The sequence below is a fragment of the Triturus cristatus genome, chromosome 5_2 (assembly GCF_964204655.1).
Source record: "Triturus cristatus chromosome 5_2, aTriCri1.1, whole genome shotgun sequence".
NCBI lineage: Eukaryota > Metazoa > Chordata > Amphibia > Caudata > Salamandridae > Triturus > Triturus cristatus.
Genome location: NC_140588.1, coordinates 56,385,724 through 56,408,814, shown reverse-complemented (window position 1 = coordinate 56,408,814; position 23,091 = coordinate 56,385,724). Strand labels below are relative to the sequence as shown.

Genomic DNA, 23,091 nt, shown 5'->3' with positions numbered 1-23,091 from the left:
GAAATTACTACATTTGGCAAAGAGTATGATAATTGTTAGTACTGTGGAGAAGTAAAATAAATACTCCTGCATTGCAAAAGAAGCCCACTCTTTAATGCCGAACAATACATCAACCAACCAACAGTAGGAGGCAAAAGATTTATAATCATGTGGGCTGATCCACGATTGACCTACAAAGTCTCTAAGAATGGCTGATGGCTGAAGGGGGCTGACCCAAAGCCCACTCTATGTATATCAGAAGCAGTGTGTTTTGCAGACAGTTTGCTGTCAAGACCAACCTAAAAAGACCATGCAATACGGTGTTTATGGTGATGAACAGCACACATTTCTTCTTAATGGTTCTATCAACAATGCATCTGAAATTAATGCATACAGTTGGCCCAACTGAGTCAAGTCACTTATTATCCTGGCAAAATGTTATACTTAGGTGGGAGAGATTAATCTATCCTTTATAGACAAAAATCACAATTCACAAAAGTAGAGGGGGTGGTGGGCACTAATCTCTGCACATATTCAAAGCTTTAAAATAGCAAGAGGTCAGTTGCTAGGAACTGAATTTCAGTTTCATGTGCATCCTTCCTTGTTGAATGACCAAGACAATGCACAGTTGACCGTTCTCTGGTTTATCTGCTACCAGCTAATCTCAACCTGGGGACAAGAACTACCTCAGCAACAACTTGTGCTCTGGTCAATGTAATTAGTAGGACACAAGCAGAAGAACTCATAGAAAATATTTCACTTTTTGGGACACTTTCAAGCATCAAAAGTGAGCTGGTTAAATTTAGAGACCTCAGCCTTTTGCATATGGCACTAGCACCCACATATCCAATCTGACAGTTATGCTAGTTTTAACAAGCCTGCCATGGTGTGCCTACCACAAGAGAAAGTACCAAAAAGAGCACACACCCCCAAATGACATGTGTATAACCAAAATGGAACATTTATAATAATAAAGAACACAATAAGTAACCTACTCAGATTTTTATTAACAAGGTTTCAACTGAATTAAATCCCCCTTATGCTGGGTTATCCATCAGATATATATTCCATGGATTCCCTCACGCCTTGTCCATGTGATTCCTGTTCCCCTCAATGTGATCTTCATTTCCTATTTTTTTGTAGTCTGTATACTGCGGAAAGGACGACTTATATTGTCCCTCTATTGCGTAGGATGAACTTCAGAGAATGTCGCCCAACTTTATATTTCTTACAATTATTAATGCATCCTTTTACCTACTATTGTGTGGCTAGTTTTCTTCAGCACGCTCCGTGCTGAATGACAGTATTCATGATTATAGTGCCTCTCATGTGCCATATTGTCATGTTTTAAATGATTATGTATTTAAAATGAAATTTAAACTGGAATGGCAAATTATAATTGTTTTTATCCATGAACTATTTTTTTATGTCATTTTATATCTGGAACTTTTTATCCGTATTGTATATAGTGTACTTTGTATGCCATTTTTGTTTTGGCGAAATAAAGTAACAATGACTGACTGAGTAACCTACTGCCCTGGTCCCATGATATAGTTAAAAAGTAAGCAGGTTACCCAAAGAATTGACCATGCCTTTTGAGGGTTTCCCTAACGCTAGAAAGGACTACAGATACCAGAATAGTAAGTCTCAAAACATCACTGACATATGTAGGAGAAAAAAGAATCAGTGTAGTAGGACCCCACAGTAACCAGAGAAACAGCAAGTAAAAAAGGCAACAGCAGTGCTGTCATGGTCTAGCTAAACTCACTTCTGGAGGAATTGTGAACGCAGTGATACCTTTCTCAATTGTCCTTTTATATTTGCTGAAGGCTGACCTCAATTTGAGGCTAGCTTTCCGTTAAGATTATTAATATATTTATTTTTTTGCAAAACAGTCTTTAGGGAAATATCCCTACATCCAGCCTCTCTGACACCGCCCTCTTTGTATGTCACTGTCAGAACACCATTAGTACTATTCATCTACCCTGCTTAGATGTTTGCATACTGGTGTCACTGAACCAAAATTTCATATTAAAGTAATCACACCATTGGGTAAGAACAGGAGATATGTTTGCCGGAGACTAGCCTTAGCTGAATATTTATGATGAAAGGCATTTTAGCAACTGAGGAGCATGTATATGTTGTACACTTCACTGCATGCCCCGCACAGTATTCTAAAAACAACAAATGTAAAACTCTGAAGAAAACAAATGTTCATGTGGTTTTTGCAATTGAACTGATGCTAGATTGTTTAAGGGATCTTTTTGAATTACGGAAGAATGGAATGTGTGACTCATCTTTAAATGTCTAAGCATAAGGAGTCTCAAAGACATTGGGTAGTAACATTTCTGATTTTTGGATATAGCCCTTAGCATTAAGCAAATTCAAACGTAAGTGATTAAGATGATCTACATAGATGCTGGTCTGGGATGAGGCCATAGGAATGCTGGTAAAGACTAGCATCACTATTGTTTAATCTACTGGATGAAATTCCTTATGGGTAAACAATACAAGTGTTGTTATATTAGATTCGAGGGTAACATTATGAGCGAATTAAGCAAACAGCAATACTCCTCTTCAATAATTTTAGAAGAGAAACATTACATGTGGAGGTGCCGTTTAAAACAGATTAATGATTTCCATCCTGCCACCTCTTGATGATTGATAACTAAATGAAACATAAGCACCTACAGCTCCAAAAAATAAGATGCACAATAAGAAATAACAGACTTCAAACCCTGTAATAGGGGCACAACTCCAACTGTAAAATTCTCCAGCTGTTCAAGGTCAAATCTGAGGACCCTGAGGCCAAATCACAACGGAATAATCTCTGAATCTTCTGGGTGCCCTAATAAACAAATACGGATAGACTTCAATCATATGTGGAGGAAATGTTAACAACTGTATTTGGGGCAAACTACTTCAACCATCAATTCACAGTGGAAATACCCATTGGTTAGTTGTTCTCAGGCCTCCTCCAGGGACACCTGTGTGTCCTATTATCCGCATCTGACCTCATTGTCCAGGAGGTTGCACTCCGCACCCGCCTGAACAACATTTGTGATTGAGACACTGCTCAGCCTGTCAAGGTAGAAAAAAGAGAGCTAACACATGATGGCAATCATATTTTTATTTTCCTGGACTTCGCATTTGCAGTACAGAAGACCATGTGTGAGTATTTCCCCATCCAAAAATATACAGATGGTTGTCTATGCGTATACTCAGACCACCAGAGATTAAATCATTAATGGAATGGTCTGCCTTTTCATCAGCCCCCAGCAGACTATGGATTTCCTGAAAAAAAGAGAACCTACTAAAACAGAAATGATTAGGTGACTGCAACACTGCCTCTGCAAAGGAACAATAAATTATGTTGATAAGAATCCATTCCCTTTTTAGTAAGACCGGTGGAATGCTGAGAACTTGCGACAGACTGTAAACTGATTCAACTACATTTACATCTCTCCAAATTCCCTAGTGTCTGGCAACTTTAACCAACTAATGAAAGCAGAAGCCAGAATAACAATATACTATGGCCAAATGCAGATCATGTATTTATGATCTGCCTTTGACATGCCGGATATGCACACTATAAGAAGAAAATAAAGGACTTAGGGACCATCAATATAGAACAAACCTTCTGACCACCTCTGCCCTTAGACGGAGCACAAAGACTGACACCAATAACACACCATCAAGTTAACAGCCAAAGGTTAATTGTGACTATACTTATGCAACAAAAAAAAGATGGACGAAATGCTGAACATTGTCAAACATTTACCCCCAGTCACAGATCGGGGTTAAATATATCGTTTTTTTGCTCACCATGCCACTCCAGTCTGGACCCAGTCATACGCAAATCAGTCTTGACCCTGCTCCCCATGGGAACAGTCCAGCCCGAACTGCCAAGCCAGGTCCTCCCTAGACCATAAACAAGCGTCTTGGGACCGGTTTCGGGGTATCACCCCTCATTAGCCAGGCTAGCTGGAATCCAGTGGCACAGTGAGCACGGGACCCACGTATGGTCATACTCTTCCCATTTAGGGCGACTATAGCAACACAAAACAAGCATTTGCAATGCAATAGGTCTCACATTTACAAAAGTTTAAGGTATTGGCATTGTAAATAAAAATGCCTTTTATTTATGTTTTAAAAACGAAAATAAAAATAAAAGGCATTGTTATTTGCAATGTCAATAGCTCAAAGTCGTGTAAATGCGAGACCTATTGCATTGCAAATGTATAAAGTATATACTGAAAGATCTGTAGGTATGTGGAGTGATGTAGTTTGATCTAAATAACGCAGAGGCAATAGCTGTTGAGTTTTTTTAACCTTTAGAAATAAGTAAAGCTGTCACTTCAGGGGTTTTACAAGTGTTTTTGCGATTCTGCAACACCCGTGTTTTGCGCAGACATATAGATTTGCAGAATTTGCCACAAAATCCATCATCTGCTGCATAATTTGCGATTAAAAAAAAAATTGTTTGAAGAACAAACAGATCAAGAGTTAGTAGAAAAAAAGCTACTAAACGTGCTATCTTGCAGCTGCAGCCCTTTTGCAAAGTTTAATTGCTCACCTCCAGGTAGCTAATTGCAGTATTCTGTGTCCCCGCTGGCACTAGAGCGATGAAACATTCATCAGTCTGTAATAATGCATGTTAAAATGACAAAGTTGTGAAATTATACTTGTATAGAATGTGCCGTATTATGCAACCTAATTTACCTTTTCTTACCGCATTATGCAAACCTGCTCCCTAATTTTGTCCCCCGTTGCCGCATAATTTCAGTGGCTTTGACTATATGCAAAAAGTGTTGCTAGAGTTTCCAGTCCCTTCACTCTTCGCCAAGAAAAAATACTGCCAACATCAATGCTCTGTTATCAGAAAGTTTTATTTCAAAAACGACTAAATACACAAACCAGAAGTTAACCATGGGTTTATTTATACACAGTTGGAAAATATGGCAGATTCATATAGCTATTCTAACGCAAACATTTTTCACGCAAGGTCACTTAAAGGTCTGCCTCACCTAGCACATAAAACATGGTTTACATTAACAGAGCAAAGCTTCTTTAAGAGTTTCATTCAATTTCGAAATGTTAACCTTCACCTCACAGCTCAGCATTTACAAATGAGGCCATGCAGCTGTTCTGGTCTAGCTCATGTGTGTTTCCCTCCATTGGATGGGGAGCAGGTTATCCCAGCACTACATCATATTGTCAAAGGGGAGCTATCCATAGAAATGATTTCTTATGCATAATCACGAGAAGATGTTTCCACGCCTCAGGGAAAGAGCTGGCCTGCTAAAATCCTCAGATTAACACTGCTCAGAAAAGAGCATGAGGGAAAAGTACAACTACGCACCCTCCGGGGAGAACCTTTACGTGCGAAGTCATGGACGTATACTAGATCACTCCACTCGCAGACGAATGGGGGCACAAGTTTGAGCAGTCTACAAAAACAAAACTAGGAAAAGGGGGGTGAAGTTCAACAACAGAGCCCTGTGGCTTTCCCCAAGTCACGCGACAAGGATCTGTTGTGTTCTTAACAAATGGTCATCGTTTGTCCAACACAATACACAGCAGAGGTTACAGAGTAGGTGGTTTGGTCAGTAATATTATAACAGTTTGGTCCTGTTTCGAAAGCTGTATTTTCGGTTCGATGGCACTATATTCACAGGTGCCTCTGCCACAATCACGGCAAACAAAAAACAATGCGCAAGGGATGTAGCCTTACGTTAGAGCAGTCGACCTTCGAGTCTCGGCAACAATGCCGAACCGCCTATGATTCTGAACAAATCACTTAATCTCCCAGTGCCTAACAAAAGAAGGTGTCGCTATAGCGCAAAGGCAGACGCATGTTTATTTTTGCCTCACGCTTTCACTTTACAATTGCTGCCGCCCTACATAGCACTCGCGGGGTGGAGCAGCAGCTATTGTTAAAGTGAAAGCGCGATGCAAAACATGTGGCTGCCAAAAAATAGCGCTTCCTGAATAATGAAGGAGATAGTGTAACTCCACAAGTAAAAGATCCTGTCCTGATGGGCAGTCACAAAAGAAGACAAGGCGGTAACAAGGCGGGATTAAGAAATCTCATTATCAATCGGAAGCCAGCATTTACCGTGGATGATGACACTAGCCAATGAAAAATATGGGTGGGGCTTCCACACCATTTCTGAAACATACCCTACTACAATATGCCTCACAGAGCGAGCAACACATGCACGCTGCAACGCTATGCGAGACCTAAAAATGATGAACGAAATGCTGAACATTGTCAAACATTCACCCCCAGTCACAGGCCTGGGTTAACTCTTCTGACCACCTCTGCCCCCTAGACGGAGCACACAGTCTAACACCAATGGCACACTATCAAGGTAACACACAAGAGTTTATTGTGACTAGGCTTATGCTTTGTTCAGAGTTTTAGTTACTTATTTAAAGTTTTCTTTTTTATTTGAAGGGGAGGGCAATCAGAAAGCCATTGGCATGGTTGAAATGCCAGTATGGGTGGAGGGTAACTTGATAGTGTTGTTGACTTCCTACACTAATTTTATGTACAGAAACGTTAGTCTCTTACATACATGAACATACAGGACATGAGCACAGTACATTTCTGGCTTCAACATGGCGTCATTACAAGCCCATACAAATGCAATATGAATCTGTGAGTGCAAAGAAGACTACATTTCTTACATGGAGTATAAGGGGGTTAAATAACATATGTAAGCATGCCATTAACTGGCATTTCTAGATAGAAATAAGATAGAGGTTGCTATGCTTCAAGAAACACATTTATCCCACAAATCAAGTAAGTTAATTACAAAGAGATGGGCCTTGCATAGAATCTCAGTCTGGTACTGAACGTACACCTGCAGGGTACTTATTCTAGAGGAAAAGGTATCTCATTTACACTACTCAGATCAATAGAGAACGATATAGGTAGATTCATAACTATAACGGTTATTCTGCATGGAAAACAAATAGCGTTTATCCAAACATATGATCCCAACATAGATGTTCCTGGCTTTAATCAAGCTATTTGGACTAGGGTGCCTTAACTACCCCCTAGTTGAGCTCAAAACAACACTGAAAAATGCCCTAGAGAGAGCACTTGCCAGGTCCCACCCTTTAAGGGCAATGTCAATGGTACTGCAGAAACAATGGCAGCTCACAGCCTCAGATATTTGGAGAGAGAGAGCGGCATCACAGAGAGTACCTATAAATTCATTGTACATAACACATGGTCCAGACCGGGCATCGGACTAAACACAGAAAATATGAGTGCCCGGGTACAGCCGGTCCAACACTTGCCTAAATTATTGTCTGATCATTCTCCTGTGCTACTATGCAATGGCCAAATGCAGACCGCAGAATGTTGCCCTGGAGCCTTGACAGACAAAGCCTTCTGTCATGACACTACAAAAACGTGGACAACTTCAAACATACATTGGATCAGTAAATGAGGTGCGCACACTGGGAGACACAGGGATGTGGAATTCCTATAGCCTGACGCCCAGGATATATTGTTTGGGGTCAAGGGCAACAAGTTGTAATGTGTATTTTGTCCTTGGGACAAGTAGGCCCAACCCCTGCAGCACAAACCCTTTGGCTGCCAGTTTGCAGTACCACCTTTTAGATCAGGGAAGGGCACTGTCTACAGTTTAGGTGAGGTGTGTCCATGTGTTAATGCTGTTTAAACTTGTATTTATGGTTCATTAATTGAATGCCTTTATTATTAGGGTGAGCGCTCCAAGTAAATGTTGTAAGCTCGGACTGAACTACTGACAGTGGTTCCAGTATTAAATTGAACACACGTTTTCAAAGTTTAGTAATATGAGGCTATGTATAATGCTCCTAGAATGCTCCCTGATTATATGCAAATATTTGCAGAAGCTTGAAAGCAAGAGTGATGATTCTTTGCTTTCAAAATAAAATGTTCACAAAAAAATGCAAGTAGGAAAAAACATTTCGATAAACTACTGTAAGATTTTAGGTACCATATCTTTGCAGCATCGTTTAGTAACATGTTGATGTATGCTAGTATTTCCCAAAAATATTCGTAATGGAAAATCAGTGTAACCAGTTTAATACAATTATGGAAAACAAAAATAAACAAGCATTGGCAAAGCCAGTAGGTCTGAAATTGGAGGCCAGTCTTTTGGTTTTGTCAGTGTGTGACTTCTATTGGCATGGTTTCTGTAAACCCTTATCGATGTGGGAGCTGCTGGGCCCTCACCATTTTAACAAACATTGGCAAAAGCAAAACAAAAAATTGGTCTCAAAAACTACACTTTGCCACAGTTGTTCCGGGCACTGAACAAAACTACTTTATGTGCCAATATGCTCCTTGTGAAAGAGCAGAAGACTGTCACTCATAGTGAAGCCACCTGATGGAGAGAGAGTGACCGAATTTCAATAAACACAAAAGGTCATGGTTAAGGCCAGGCTTAATTAGAGGCCCAATTATTAAGGAAAGTCTCAAAAGTGCATCCATGGTATATATCCTTGCATTCAGTGCATAAATACATTTTCCTTAGAATTCACAAGAATTTACAGAAGTAGGCCAGGAAAAAGTACTCCTAGAAAATATTTGTGAACTGCATTTTACCATGAGCAAATATTCATGTGTAGATTTGCTCATGTGAAAATCTGAATGTTTCCACGTTCACTTTTCCTCCAACCACTTTTTTCCTAACCCTGGAAGACGTTTTAACATCGGCCACTGTCAGGAGTAAATTTCCAACCTTTCTCATTATGGGAAAAGATTAGAGAAGAGTTGGTGAAAACCCTTAAAACATGACCTGCAAGTTAGTAGGTTTGCACAGACTCAAAAGGGCCTTCCAACTCTGGAACTATTGCTTACCACTATCTTCAGCCCCAGTATGTAGACCTGCAGAAACATGGCAACATAAGGGAATTGCTAGTATTCAAACCCTACTATGGTACGAGCCTTGGCATAATCAGAGAGGCTATTTCAGAACTATTTTTTTTTAATGAGATTGCTGCCGAAATTTGTCACCGCATTGCATGCAACAAAAGGGACAAGTGGATTTTATTACAGGACAAGTAGCTATATGAGGCAACCTGCCCCATGGACAAGTAGATATTTTATAAAATTCCACACCCCTGGAGACATTCAAGGTCATTATGAGGTGGGCCTGTATAGCAAAACAAAGCATTAAACAATCAACCCTCCATAGTATATATATGGGCAAATTGGAAAACAAGATTCAGGACTTGGAAATGAAATATTTTTCAAACTTTGATTCTACCAATTTAGTAGTCATCAAAGGGAAAATCTCAGAATTCAATGAGGTAACTGACAGGGAAATTAAACACCTGGGGGAAACGAAAACAGCTTGACAATATGGGGTCAGGAGAGAGGCTGGGCAAAACACGGCCAGAAATGATCAAACAACCGTGGGCTTACTGTGACAGTCACTATTCGTCAATTCGCCCTTTCTCTTCTAAGCCCCATTCCAATAAAATACAGCTGACAGAATACCTACATACAATTGCCCTAGCTTGGTTGGGTGACAGCAAAGCAACAGGGACTTTTTAGTGAAGCTATTAGCCACTGAGATCACCAAAAGTTGCCCATCCTTGACGGCGTGCCGGATAAATTTTAAAAAGAATATGCTACTATAGTAGCTCCTACCTTGCTATCTGTGTTTGAGGAAGCATGACCCTGTCATGCATCCCCTTCATCCATGAGAGAGGCACTAAGTGTTGCAATATTAAAACAGGTTAAAAATCTGACACTATGCGAGTCATGTAGACCAGATTAATTCATTAACACGAATACCAAAATACTACACCGAATAATTGTCTCTAGGCTTTGGCCTTATTTTCCAGATCTAGTGAGATGAGATCAGTCAGCATCCGTCTTCAATAGGTAGATCCACCGTACATAACTTGCACACTCTATAGCCCTACTACATCATTGCTGGATGCAATGAAGGCCTTTGACTTGCGTGAGTGGGAGTCCCTATGCACCATCCTCGGGCAGATGGGTTTGCCACAAATGACTGTAGACTGGATAATGCTACTGTATACCTGTCCCAAGGGGCGCATATGCATTAATAGCACACCATCTGGTCCGATTACGATAACACTTGCATTTGGGAAGGATGTCCACTCCCACTGTTCCCAATTGTCATTGCCCTGGAGTCCCTTACATGTCTGCTACAACAGCACTGCGCACTGTGAAATAAACTTCATGGAATGAAAACACTTATATCGACACTTCTGCATGAACAGTGTGCATTTACTGCACCAGATTTTAAACTATAATATCTTTGACCACGTCCAATATGGGCACTTTTGGTTTCACCCACTGGTATGGCTCTCTCGTTTATATGTTGAAAAACAGAATGCAAGCTCCCGTACCCGCTTCAAGCACTGATCCATGGATACATACCGCGAACACAGACAGAAATAGACTTAACAGCATGCACTGCGGCAGCATGGGGAAAACTGGGAAACAGAGCTAATCTGGCACTCTCACACACTATCCAAAAGTATCCCTAACGAGCGAGAGAAACTCACTGGATATTCTTCGATTAGTGAAATTCGGCAACATTTTCCCACGTGAAGTACTTATTCAGTTAACGGACATTAAAAATAGTGCGTCTGTATTGGAGACATTTGCATACGATTAATTACACACAATGTGCAAAGCTGCTTCCCCTACATTGCCACACAAACCCCTCACCGCTGCTCCAGACGCTCACAACGCTAACAGGCTTCTACAACTACTACTACGTATCTTAACGTGAGACTATACGATTCTATGCACAATAGAATCCCCACTTATCACACCCTGAGCCACCGAGAGGGACAAATGGTATCTTGATCTACATGACCAGCTGACTGAGTCGGACTCAAGCGGGCAATCTATCACCCAAATAGAAGGCTCTGTATAATTTACTTCAATTTTTTACATAGAATTTAACGCTTCCTGTTCAGCTTCATGAAAACAGATAAGATACGATTCATGTGTCTGATGCAGCAGACACGATGGAGGCTTTTCTCATTTGTGTACATATACTAGGAGAAAGAAACGTATCCACACAATCTAAAATTGTAGCAAGTAAGATCACATTGAAACACTCTATTTGCGTGCTAGAACTGATTAGGCATATACCCACTGGTGATAAGAAATGTACTGCATTAGCGCTATTGCTGGCGAAGAGACACGTAGGATAGTGCTGAGGAAGAGGACATGTTCTGACTCATTAAAACTGATTCAAGGCTTTGGTCTAGCTGCATTGAACAGCTAGAGCTTGGCCGAGTCATTACCTCACAACTGAGGGATATCTGGAGTCCCATTTTTTTGTTTGAATATCTTTATTATTACATTTTTTCCCTCTTTTTTCTTCCTTCAGTCCTGGCATGATACATCCATTATCAAACAGTAATTAGCATCACTCTCCCCATAACATCTCTTTTGCTATGTCACTGTGCAGATATGTCAACGTGTTTCCATCACATAGTCTTAGTGTCATTGGTATTTACAGTGCATGGATGCTCACCCAATTGTTGATCGTCTTGGGCACTTACGTCCCGCACAGTCTGTTGTCTCCAATCGAGTGCCAACATAAGAGTGTTTGTTATTCTTATTCCTGACAGTAATCCACAATGTGACAGACGCAAAAGGATCGAAGAAAGAAAAAAAAAAATCCAAAGGAGAAGCGAACAACGGTTATGAGAGAATGCCATTCATTTCGAGTCACAGCTCTTGAGTTATACCGTGGAACATACCTAGAACAAACAGAGCCCTATATATGTATGAATGTCGCACCTGTTCACTGACTACCACTCTTCTCATTCTTATAGCAATTCAACCATATTTCTTTTTTTTCCTTTTAAACAACCAACGATAAATCAAAGCAAACAAAAGATGTCAATATGCCGAGGGAATATGTACCTAGTGCCTGATACGCTCATTGTAGGTGTTGCCATGTCTAGATTAGCGTGTTGCTATCGATCGTGGGCTGCCACTCCTAATGCCCATGCGGGTGTGGGGTCGCTAGGGTTGCTTCTGCTTCCAGTTAACATCTTCAAGGAATGCGAGGCTAAATCTGGTCCCATCCCTATGGTTAGAATAGCATACTAGCGTAGCACATCTTTTACTTCCTGTTAATACATCAGGTGCTAGGCCCTCCTGCTGCACGGGCAATGGCTGAGGGAGGGCATCAGAGCGCACTAGCGTTCTGAGCATATCATCCCAGGTCTGTACTATGGGGTGTTTCCTCAGTCCTGCCGTTTCTTCCCTGTGTAGGGTGGTGCTCTCTGCCTGTGCCCACACCTCTAGGGACCTCTTCCAATGTGATACCTCTGGCGGGTCCTTGTGCTTCCATCTTTAGGTTATTAGTCGTTTCGCTGTTATGAGACCTAAGTCTCGAAAGCGGAAGCTTGCTTTGTTTGCCCTATTTCTCTTATAGAACCCTAGGATACAGACCTCCCAATTGGCATGGACTTCCATGTTAGTACAAATAGTAAGCGTTTCCGATATTGCCCGCCAATAAGTGTGAAGCCTATGGCAAGACCACAGCATGTGCAGCAGGCTAGCGCCCAGGAGGTGGCACCTCGGGCATTCAGAGGTGTTGATATTAAAATATTTGTTAATCTTATCTGGTGAAAGATATGCCCTGTGTATGATGTATGTTTGTATTAATTTGAACCTTGAGTTACGCGGCACATGTGTGGCACCAGCTAGAATGCGCTCCCAGTCTTTATCCGTCCAGGGACGACCTCTGTCCTCAGTCCAATATGCGCGAAGCCTCTGCAGCGGCTTCAAGGTATGACTGAGAAGGGCTTGAACCAGCCAGTGTATTACATCCGATCCCTCTCCATTACATGCAGGTACTGCATTAATAGATGCATCGGCGGTTCCTTTGTCATGTCCCCCCATGCTAAAGTATACGTCCGCATTATAGTTGCATATGTGAGGAATAGGCCCAGCGGTAAACCAGTATCCGCCGTTAATGTCTCAAAAGACAACAAGGTGCCATCTGCATACAGATCTCCAAGTGTCTCTATTCCTGCCTCAGTCCAAGGCAGCAACGTCGCGTCGGTTATAGAACCTCTGCCTCTAGGAGTTCCTAGAAGTGGTAGTGTCGGTGCATAGGGGAGCGTGTCTTTCGTGAGGTGGAGGCTTCTCTTGTAGCATCTATGTGCTAGTTCGACATGTATTTGCGTTGGTCGGGGAATTTTAGCCAGTGGGTGAAACAATCTGCACATCTGAGCCTATGTCCAGATTGTTGTCTCCGTCGCCGTGTCCGTCAGATTTTTCCCACTTAGCCACTTCGCGACCCACTGCAACTGTGCGGCTATGTAGTAGAGCTCCAAATTTGGCACTGCCAGCCCTCCATTTACCGAAGGTGCGTATAGTTTCTGTAATGCAATTCTAGGGCGCCCTGTGTTCCAGATCAAGCCTCGGATTAACCCCTCCAAGTCTCTAAACAATTGCACTGGGACATACACCGGAAGATTTGCTAAATAATACAGAAGTCTGGGAAGTACTATCATTTTAGCTAAGGTGATGCGGCTCATCACAGTGAGCGGCAGCGTCTTCCAGAATTGTATCTGTGCTCTTATTGAGGAAATGGCTCGAACCAGATTACCCTCCATTATATCTCCTGGGGACCTGTATATATAGATACCAAGCTATCTGAACGTAGTCGGATACCAGGTTAGCTTAGTCTCGTTAATTACTATAGCTGTCTCTGCCACGTTTTCTCGGAATGAGTAGGCGCCTGATTTAGCCCAATTTACCCTGAGGCCCGACACCGCTTCAAACTTACGGAACAATGTTGAGATTGCCGGCGGCACGGCATGCAAGTCTCTTACATATAATAACAAGTTGTCTGCATATAGTGACACCGCATGTAATTCTTCACTTAAAGGGACGCCCGGTCCGCGTCACCCTCCCTGAGGAGAGCCGCCAGAGGTTCCATAGCCAGGGAAAAGAGCAGTGGGGACAAGGGGAACCCCTGCCTAGTGCCTAGTCTTACCCTTACCTCGTCCGACAGAAGCTTGCCCGTGCGGACTCTCACTGTTGGGCGTTTATACAGCAGTTGCACCAATTGCAGATATTCATCCCCTAGCTCATACTTGCGCAGAACTGCCGCCAAATAGGCCATTCCAACGAGTCAAAGGCCTTCTCCAGGTCTAGTATCAGGCATCCGGATCTAGGCCAGGTCTCTGCTGCATACCTCTGTACTCTAAACAGCCTTCGAATATTTAGGGAGGTGTTCCTGTTAGGGACAAATCCATTCTGATCTGCGTGCACCAGAGTCGGCACAAACTGGGCTATACGTTTGGCGAGGGTGGAGGCAAGGATTTTGTAGTCCGTGTTTAACAGAGCTAGTGGGCGATAAGAGCCTAAATTCTCTGGATTCCTGCCTGGTTTCAATAGTGAGACCAGTGTGGCTTCATTTTGTGTGGGTGTAAGTGTTGCTCGTTCTAGGGCCGCCTCATACACTCGCAGCAATTCCGGTACCAGCACTTCCGAGTATGCCTTATAAAATTCTGCCGGGAGGCCGTCAGGTCCCGGGGTTTTGCCATTGGAAAGTGAGGAGATGCTGTCTCTTATTTCCTCACCTAGCAGAGGGGTACCCAACTCCTCCCGCTGGCGATCTGTTAGCTGTGGCAGCGTCGTGGTTGATAAGAAAGCTTGTATGTCAGTATCTGTGGCTACCGAGCAAGACCTGTATACTGTGGTGTAATGCTCCACGAAAGCGCGATGTACGTCGCTCTGTGTATGCACCGTCGCCCCCTGTGCCGTGCATATGTTTGTCACGGGCGCGGCAGCCACGTCTTGTCGTATCAGCCACACCAGCAACCTGCCAGGCTTGTCCCCATGTGATGTGTGCGCGCAGAGTGCGCTGCATAGTTTAAATTGCGGAGTCGGTCTAGCAACGCCGAGTGTTTTTCTCTAAGGTGCTCTAAAGGCACAGCATTCCCTTCCAGCGCTGCGCCCTCCTCTCGGAGCAGTTCAGCTTCTAGGCGTGTCAGTTCTGTCTCCAGCTGCCTTCGCATGCCCGCTTGTGCTCCAAGGCAGTCCCCCCTGACTACAACTTTGAATGCATCCCGTTCTATCTGAGGGGACGTAGCCGTGCCGGTGTTATCCTCAAAGTATCGTGCGATGTTTGCCGCTAGTAAGTTTCGTAAAGGTGCGTCTAATAATAAGTCTGGTTGTAATCGCCAGGTTGGGACCGGCGGATGTGGATGTTCCCATACCATTTCTAGTATATGTGGGTTATGGTCAGAATGTGTCCTGCCCAAGTAGTAAACTGTTGATATGTGGGGGAGCAAGGCGTCCGAGAGCATGTAGCGATCCAAGCGCGCATGCAAGTCGTGCGCCCCTGAGTAATATGAATATACCTTATCCTGGGGGTGACTGTGCCTCCAAGCGTCCTTTAGACGCCACTGTGTTGCCCAAGTGTTCATCGCTTTCATAGCATGATGCGTGTTTGTGCCTGGGCGGGGCGGAAATGAGCGGTCTAGGGAAGTGTCAAGTACACTATTGTAATCTCCCCCAGTACCATTGGAGAGTCGTGCCATGGCGCCAGGAGATGTGATAGCCTATCGAAGAACACAGCCTGCTCTGTATTTGGGGCATATAATGATGCAAGTACTATGTCTCGGCCATCTAGTGTCCCCTTAATGATCACATATCTCCCCTCTGGATCTACCAGCGACTGTGCAACCTTGGGATATCTGGAGTCCCATGATAAGCCATCTACTTAATAACCTACTAACATCATTGGCAGCAGTCACGCAATTGAGCGTATGATAGCACTACATAACATGAAACAATCATTGATGGAACAGGTGTGAATTTTGATGGTGGAACCTGAATTAATGCAGATTGCGGTTGTTGGAAACATGACCTTTCTTCAGGGTCACCCTAATTTTTTCGCAGAGACCTATTGTTGCTGGCTATAGAACTCTGTGCAGTTTACCCCTGCTAAACAGAGGGAAATAACTTGTGCTTCCCCTTTCAACATGTCAAAATAGGTAAACTACTGATTGGCATGTTTAACCTATCTATAAGTCACCAGTATATGGTACCAAGAGGTACCAAGAGGTACCAAGGGCCTGAAAGTTAAATGTTACAAGTGGACTGCGACACCGATTGTGCCACCTACTACAATGTTAATTTAAACATGACTGCAGGCCTACCACCAGTAGCCTAAACCTTTCTTTTAAATATTTAAAAGCCAAACTAAGTAGGCCTTATTGCCCATAAAGGCAGGGAACATGGTATTTAAAAGTAGGACATGTTTCATCTAAAACAACATGTCCTTAAAGGAAAAAAAGCCCTAAAAGCTATTTTCACTTTAGCAGGTTAGGCTGTTCCATACGAAGACACTGGGATGCAATATTAAATACTAATATTGTATCTTGCGAATGGGACTAGGTAGAAAAATAATTAAGCAACTATTTTTAATAGTTGTACAAAATTAAATTTAATGACCAAGTCTGATTTAGTCTACATAATATGGAATGTACATTTTTTACAAATTACCTTTGCCCTTCTTGCAGCCTCTGGAAGCTAAATCTGCATTTTGTTCTCCTACTTCAACCAGCTAGTAATTAGCAGTTAATTAGGCTTGAATGAGGTGTGAACGTGCTCCGTAGAGCAAAACAATAGTCTCCCTTGAATGAGCAGAGATGACCCCCTTTGAATCAGACAGAATGTGCTAGGGAGATTCTTCTGGACATTAAAGTGCCATGTCCCGCTTGAATTTCACATCCTGCTGGACAGGTTTGCTGGGGCATAGGACACTTAAAGCATAGTTCAAACAGGCCTCCTCTGTCACAGGCAAATGCTAGCAGACACCTCAGCATGGCCCTTATGTTGTCTTCCCAGTCAGTCACGCCCCAATTACAGTAGGCCTCTTTTGAGAATACAGTTTCACAGCCTGTTTGACAGCTCTGCTAGTTTTACATGTAACGTTTGGGGAGCACTTCAAAGACGGGAAACCAAATGCCAAAACAATTTGTGTGTATCCACTGTCTGGTTGAAGAAAGCTCAGCTTTGTTATAAATGGGCTTCTGTTACTGAGGTTTTTGTGGCCACGGGCATCGCTTACAACTGAATTTTGGTTCCCCCTATTGGAGTTTTGCCATTTTTTTGTCCTTTTGTTCATTACATCTTACTCGATTTTACTCATTCGTTTAAAGGTTTTTATTTTGCAACTGACTTTGTGAATGTTTTGATAAGGCATAAATAATTGACACATTGCCTCCAAGTTAGGCTTGTCAGCCAGGTGCCATTGCTCCGAGGGGGTTGAGCTCAAGTTTTTTTTTGTTGATCTTAGAGGTTCACCCTGACAAGGACTATGATTATTACTTGAACCTTATAGCCGCACTATCACAGCCAGTGTATTTATAGAAAACAAGTATAACTCAATTGACTTGCTTGACCCTCAAGAATGTTGCAATACCATATTTTAGGAACATTGAGTACAACGGCGGTTTCCTTCAATGGGCAGGGGGGCTGCGCCCACCCGAATTCCGTGTCGTCCGGTATTTGCATACCACATTTGTTTTAAAATGCTAAGTAACACCAGTAGCAATGTTACTTACCATTTTAAAACAATTGTAATAGCCTGCCCCAGTCCTGCTACCTGCCTGTGTCGCTCCGAGTCAGGCGCATGCGTCACACAGGACAGGCAGGCAGGTTCTTGTGAAGTTGGGTCACGTTAACATTTAGTCAACCAGACTGACATGGTGCCAGCCCGGTAGGCACGGTGTTGGCCCTTTTGAGGGCCCGCCCACAAATGATGACAGGCAGCGTCATATTTCCAGGCAGCCTCTGGCGGGTACAGTATAAGCCCTGTACCTCCCGAGGCTGCATTGTTTAAAGCGGACAATGACGACCCCTCAGACCCGCCCGTTCACAAGTCCACACTGGGCAATGGCAAGCTGAGGCCCACCGGGCTATGGAATGCCAACTCAGCTGGGATCATGCCAGAGACGTCTTTTACCGTAAATTCCTTTATTTTTAAAGTGGGTGTCTATTACAGACATTTTGCAGTGGAATGTTGCACTTGTGTTTCATGCAAAATCTTTTTTTTTTTTTTAAATCATTTTGGATCAAAAGAAAACAGTACCTCACAAATGAGAAATGGGAGGGGGGTCATAAAGATTATTTGAATTAATTTAAGTGAGCTGCTGTTTTACAATATTGAAAACACACGCCATTAGTCCTAAATATTAGATGTAAACACATTTAGAATTTGGATGAGTGTGCCTGTGCACTGAGAGGGGCCTGGCCAACTGGGCATGAACGAGCTGAAATTGTATCAAATTCAAAGCTGTCCTGAAGAGGGCCCCCCTAAATATGTTTGGATCAGGCCCCCAAAATCCTTAAAATGTCCCTGGTTGGATTACGCACTGGGAAGACGTCAGAAAGGAGCCTAGCTGTTTTTCCTAGCTGCGACAGACCCCTCTCACTGCTTCACGAAGCAGCAGGATATTTTTGCCATGCCAGGGATTTTTTTTTTTAAAGATGAAAAGATGAAAAATAATAATTTTTAGGTTACACACTGACTTACTTAGGGTCAGTTTCTAGGAGCGGTGGGACCGGGAGATTAATTTCTCAACGTTTGCCACAAATGCTTGGCAAAGTTACTTCTTGCTTTCTCAAAATATGGTTGAAAATGCACTATTAGCTCACTCTTTTAAAAAATGTCTCGGTGGAGAACTTCGGCATACACCACTTATGATGGTCATCAGAATCTGAACCAGCAGATGTAAGTATGTACGCTAAACTTGCCATGGAAACATTTTTTTCAGCAGGCAAGCAACAGCTCTTGGGTCTAGATATGATAGATGTATACCAGGAAAATAGTCCTTTGGTTTGGCGCAAAGCTGTCACTTTTGAAGATACCAAAAATGAGTAAATCTACGTAACTTGTAGGCATGCACATACCAGCATGGTTCTATTCATTGTCGTGCTTTAGAGCAACTCTGTGCATGATTTAATGAAATTATGTGCAAGCAGGTACACATAGTGCCTGAGTGCACTTCTTTGGGTATTAGTCATATCTAAATTAAGGTATCTGATAAAATGTGTGGATTTTAGGATAAGAACACAAATAGTTAGGATGGCAAGTAGGGTGTGGAGCGGCAGTGTTAAGTCAGTGCGATGATGCAGTTTACAAGATCCAAAAGCGTAACCTTGATTGGCCTAATTTCTTCTACTTTACAAAAAGCTGGAAAAAAAATACTGGAGCTAAAACTGCTTGTTAAGGTCATCCACATCGCTGAAAAAGAAAACAACACAGAAGGCTAAAACCTTAACACTCACCCAAATGGAACAGCAGAATTATCCAGACAGGGATGGAGATAGCTCTTAGGTATCGCTCAGTGTTTGCATTCCACTTGAAGGATACAGCTAACACGTAGCCAACCACTAATGACCACACCTAAGAAAAAAAGCGAAAATAAATACATATATTGACAGATGTTGATAAAACAGATGCAATTCTGCTTAGTTAGCGCCAAACTAATAGCCTGACTGTTTTCCAGACAAGTGTAGTATGGACAATTATCATATTTCTTCAATGGAGCATTGTAAAATACCAACAAAAAAAATAATGTTAGTGTGGAGTTTCCCAAATAACACTTCATTGGAAACTCCAAATTCCCCAACCGCCCACTTACTTAATTCTGGAAATCCCACCAGTGTGCATGGTCTTATACAAAAGTCAATTCACATAACCAATTGACTTGTTTCACAGTGAGGGGACCTCTGCCAGTTCACTCCTTGATCGCTAATGAGAAACCGTATGATGGGTTCTTCACTATATACTTGCAACACTACCATTTGATCGAACATTGCTGACATCTACGTGCACATAATCGATTCACAACATATGCAATTCCTGTTTCACACCGGTTACCTTTAACTATAATGATATTTTAAAACTTTACATCTAATACCTACAACAATTAACAGACCTTGAAAAAAGGACCCTTTTGCTCAAGGTGATGAAGGCCAAGATCACCAATTCCTTATCATATGGACACGAGATTATGATGGGCTCAACAAACATCTTATTAAATAAATCAACCACCAGAATCTTTAAGCAAGCATGGCGCCTGCCGAGGTCTTCATCTCCGGCACAAGTCAGATTAGAACTCGGCCTGCTAGATCACAATGGTGTCAAGGTTGGTGCTTTTGTTAAGTTTTGCAATAGACTGCGCAATTTCCGGGATGACAGCCTTGAGGCCAAACTTTGGAATTAAATATCGACCAGCACATTTAGTCAAAAATATCGGCACCACTTGGCCCACTCCCAACAGTTACTCGGAGTCACGCAATATTACGGAACAAATCCATCACAACAGGCATTGAAGACCATAATTAAATGAAGTATTCGGCTCTGGTATTTTCACTCCGACAGGGCAAAAGTATCCAGCAGGAAACACGCCTGGGCTGTTGTCTCCAATTATAAACCGGGGGCTGAGTCATCCTACCTATCAAGCACATACTTATCTTTTTGGAAGGTTAAGTTCATGGCCCCAAGGCTAGGCGAGCGGCCCTTTTTAAAGCATTTGCCACAATGGCGGTGTCCCAGTCTCAATATCGAATGCAGGTAATGTGGCTACCACTCCGAAAGCATGGAGCATATAGTCTGCACATGCCCAGCTCTGCTTAACGACAGAAGGACTTTATCGCAAGAGGAGTGGAACAAACTAGGCGCTTGCACAGGTCATCAGGCCATAATAGCGGCTATGAACCCAGAAAATACAAAGCTGAACATTTGGTTCACCACATTTGTCATCAGAGCTGCTAAAATGCTGGGGAAAGTGAAGGCAGCAAATCTTCCGCCGGTTGGCCTTGCCACCTCTTTGTAATAAAAATTCTAGCGGCCGCTGGCCCCTTCAGCTAGGCCTACCTGGACACAGTCTTCAGTATTTTAACTGTAGCTATCATATTTATTTGTCCCTTCTTTTAGACTTTCTTAAAACCATTCCGTGACTGTTATGTGATCCAATGAGCTTGAATCGTAAAGACAAATGAATATTCGGACAATTTTTAATTTCAACTCATTTTTATCGCAAGACTACTGCACTGTTTTTGCACTAACCAGGGTCCTTTTTTGTCTTTTTTAAAATTTTCCTATATGTATTCATGAGTTACATGGTTTTAACATTTTGTTATTGTTTTTAGTAATCAAACAATAAACTTGAAATTTGAATTTGACCCTTTTGCTGCTAAACACCTGCTGCATGTATGAAATAAAACATTTTACTCTCCTGTAAGTGTTCATAATATAGCATAGAATTAACTAATATCGAAAAATCTGACAAATAATATGAAGAAGCACTTCAACGCCTCATCAGGGGTAGTAAGAGCTGTGCAAGTGTAATTACAATACAAGATAATAAACTGGATGATCAATAGAATAGATGGAATGTTGTAAAAATGTATAGGTGTTGCTATTAGAGCCTTCGAAATGTTATAATTGCACAATTTAAGGTACACAATAGAGGGTAACTAGTACATTGTGAGTACACCTGGCGCTGGAAACTATGGGTCTGATGTACGAAGCTATTTACCACTCGCAATCCCTCCAATATGCTACATCAGAGAGATCAGTAAAAAGATTTTTCTAAAGTACAAAGAAAATGCAGCGTTTCAGAAAAGATTTTCAGAGTTGCTGAGAGAGTTTAGAAATCGTTTCTGAATCGCTATTTGGAAGGGGACTGTTTTAGGAGCCCCGTCCAAGTAGCAAATTGGACTCTATACGTCAATGGTTTGGGAACCACTGCCAGCTCTCTCTGAAGTTTTGAAATGGAAACACAGGGATGGTGGTCTGTGGTCCCTTGTACACCACCATCCCTGTGAATGTAACAAATAATGGAGTCACATATCGTGACCTTCCTGATGAATATTAATTAGGGATGTTGCTCTGCTATTCCCTGTACCTTATTATTCTGTCAACCAACTTATTAGTAAATAGTTTGGTTTGCAAAAATCAGACTATATACGCAAAATGTTGGTGCACAATTTGCAACCACTTTTTGGGCATGTAATCTTTGTAGGAGGCCCTTCATCCAAGTGCCCATTATGTGCCTCATTCACAAAAGTAACTTACACTTTTGATTAAGTTTACACTTTGGATTTCCGCAAACTTAGAGTGTATGCTCCTACCCAAAAAAAAAACAAAAAAAACACATAAAGTCCAACTCTACACATGGCCAACCACTGGTAGTGTAACTCTTTCCCACAGAAAATAATGCAGGTAGAGACTTAAATAAAATACAACTCTGCAGGGAATAAGAATACCTTTAATTAAATTGTTTAAAATATATATAAATAAATATTAAGTAATGTTAAAAAATAGTTGAGATTAGTTTAATTATAAAATATTTGAAAACTTTTCAATATAAAAATATTGAAACAAACTTTATTAAAAGTGTAGATTTAAAATATTTCTATATATATATATTACTTGAAAAAAAATTATTAATGCACATTTAAAAAAAAAATCTTTAGGTAGGAATGTATTTTTTAATTTAAACTTCAAAAAAATAAATATAACATATTTCCATCAATTTAAATTTTATTAAAAATGAATTTATCTAGCATTTTTCTTTTCTATATCTAAAGCAAATAAACAAAATTATTTTGGTAAAGTATAGGGAAAATGACATGTTTAAAACATTTAATTTAAGTTCCTTCCTCCATTTTTTTCTATGGAATGGTGTTGCACTACCAGTGGTTGGCCATATGTAGTGTTGGACTTACTACTGCTTTTTTATGGGGGTGGTAGTAATTTACACTTGCTATTTGTAAATAATGAAAATCAGCAAACTTACTCCCAAGTGTAACTTTACTCAAAAGTGTAAATTACCTTTGTGAATCAGGTCTTTAATCCTTTAGTACCCTCACAAATTCTACTTCATGCGGTAGATAAATATATTTGGGGCTGCAAAAGGTTTTGTAAATGCAGCCATCCTCAAAAATAATAAATAAAATACACCATAACAAAGTTTTGTAAATGCAAGACATTTACCCAACAGAAACATTAATGCATGTCAATCCTCCCAAGAGTTATTCATCAATACAGTACAAAATTCTTT

At 41.6% G+C, this 23,091-nt stretch overlaps 1 protein-coding gene across 1 annotated transcript in view; it reads right to left on the bottom strand.

Moving 5' to 3' along the window:
- TMEM245 (transmembrane protein 245) overlaps window positions 1-23,091 on the bottom strand; it is a 648,028-nt gene that overhangs the window by 551,188 nt on the left and 73,749 nt on the right. The window contains exon 2 of the mRNA XM_085606845.1: window positions 19,307-19,424. Coding sequence (XP_085462971.1) covers window positions 19,307-19,424 — 118 coding nt within the window. The remainder of the gene's footprint in view (window positions 1-19,306; window positions 19,425-23,091) is intronic.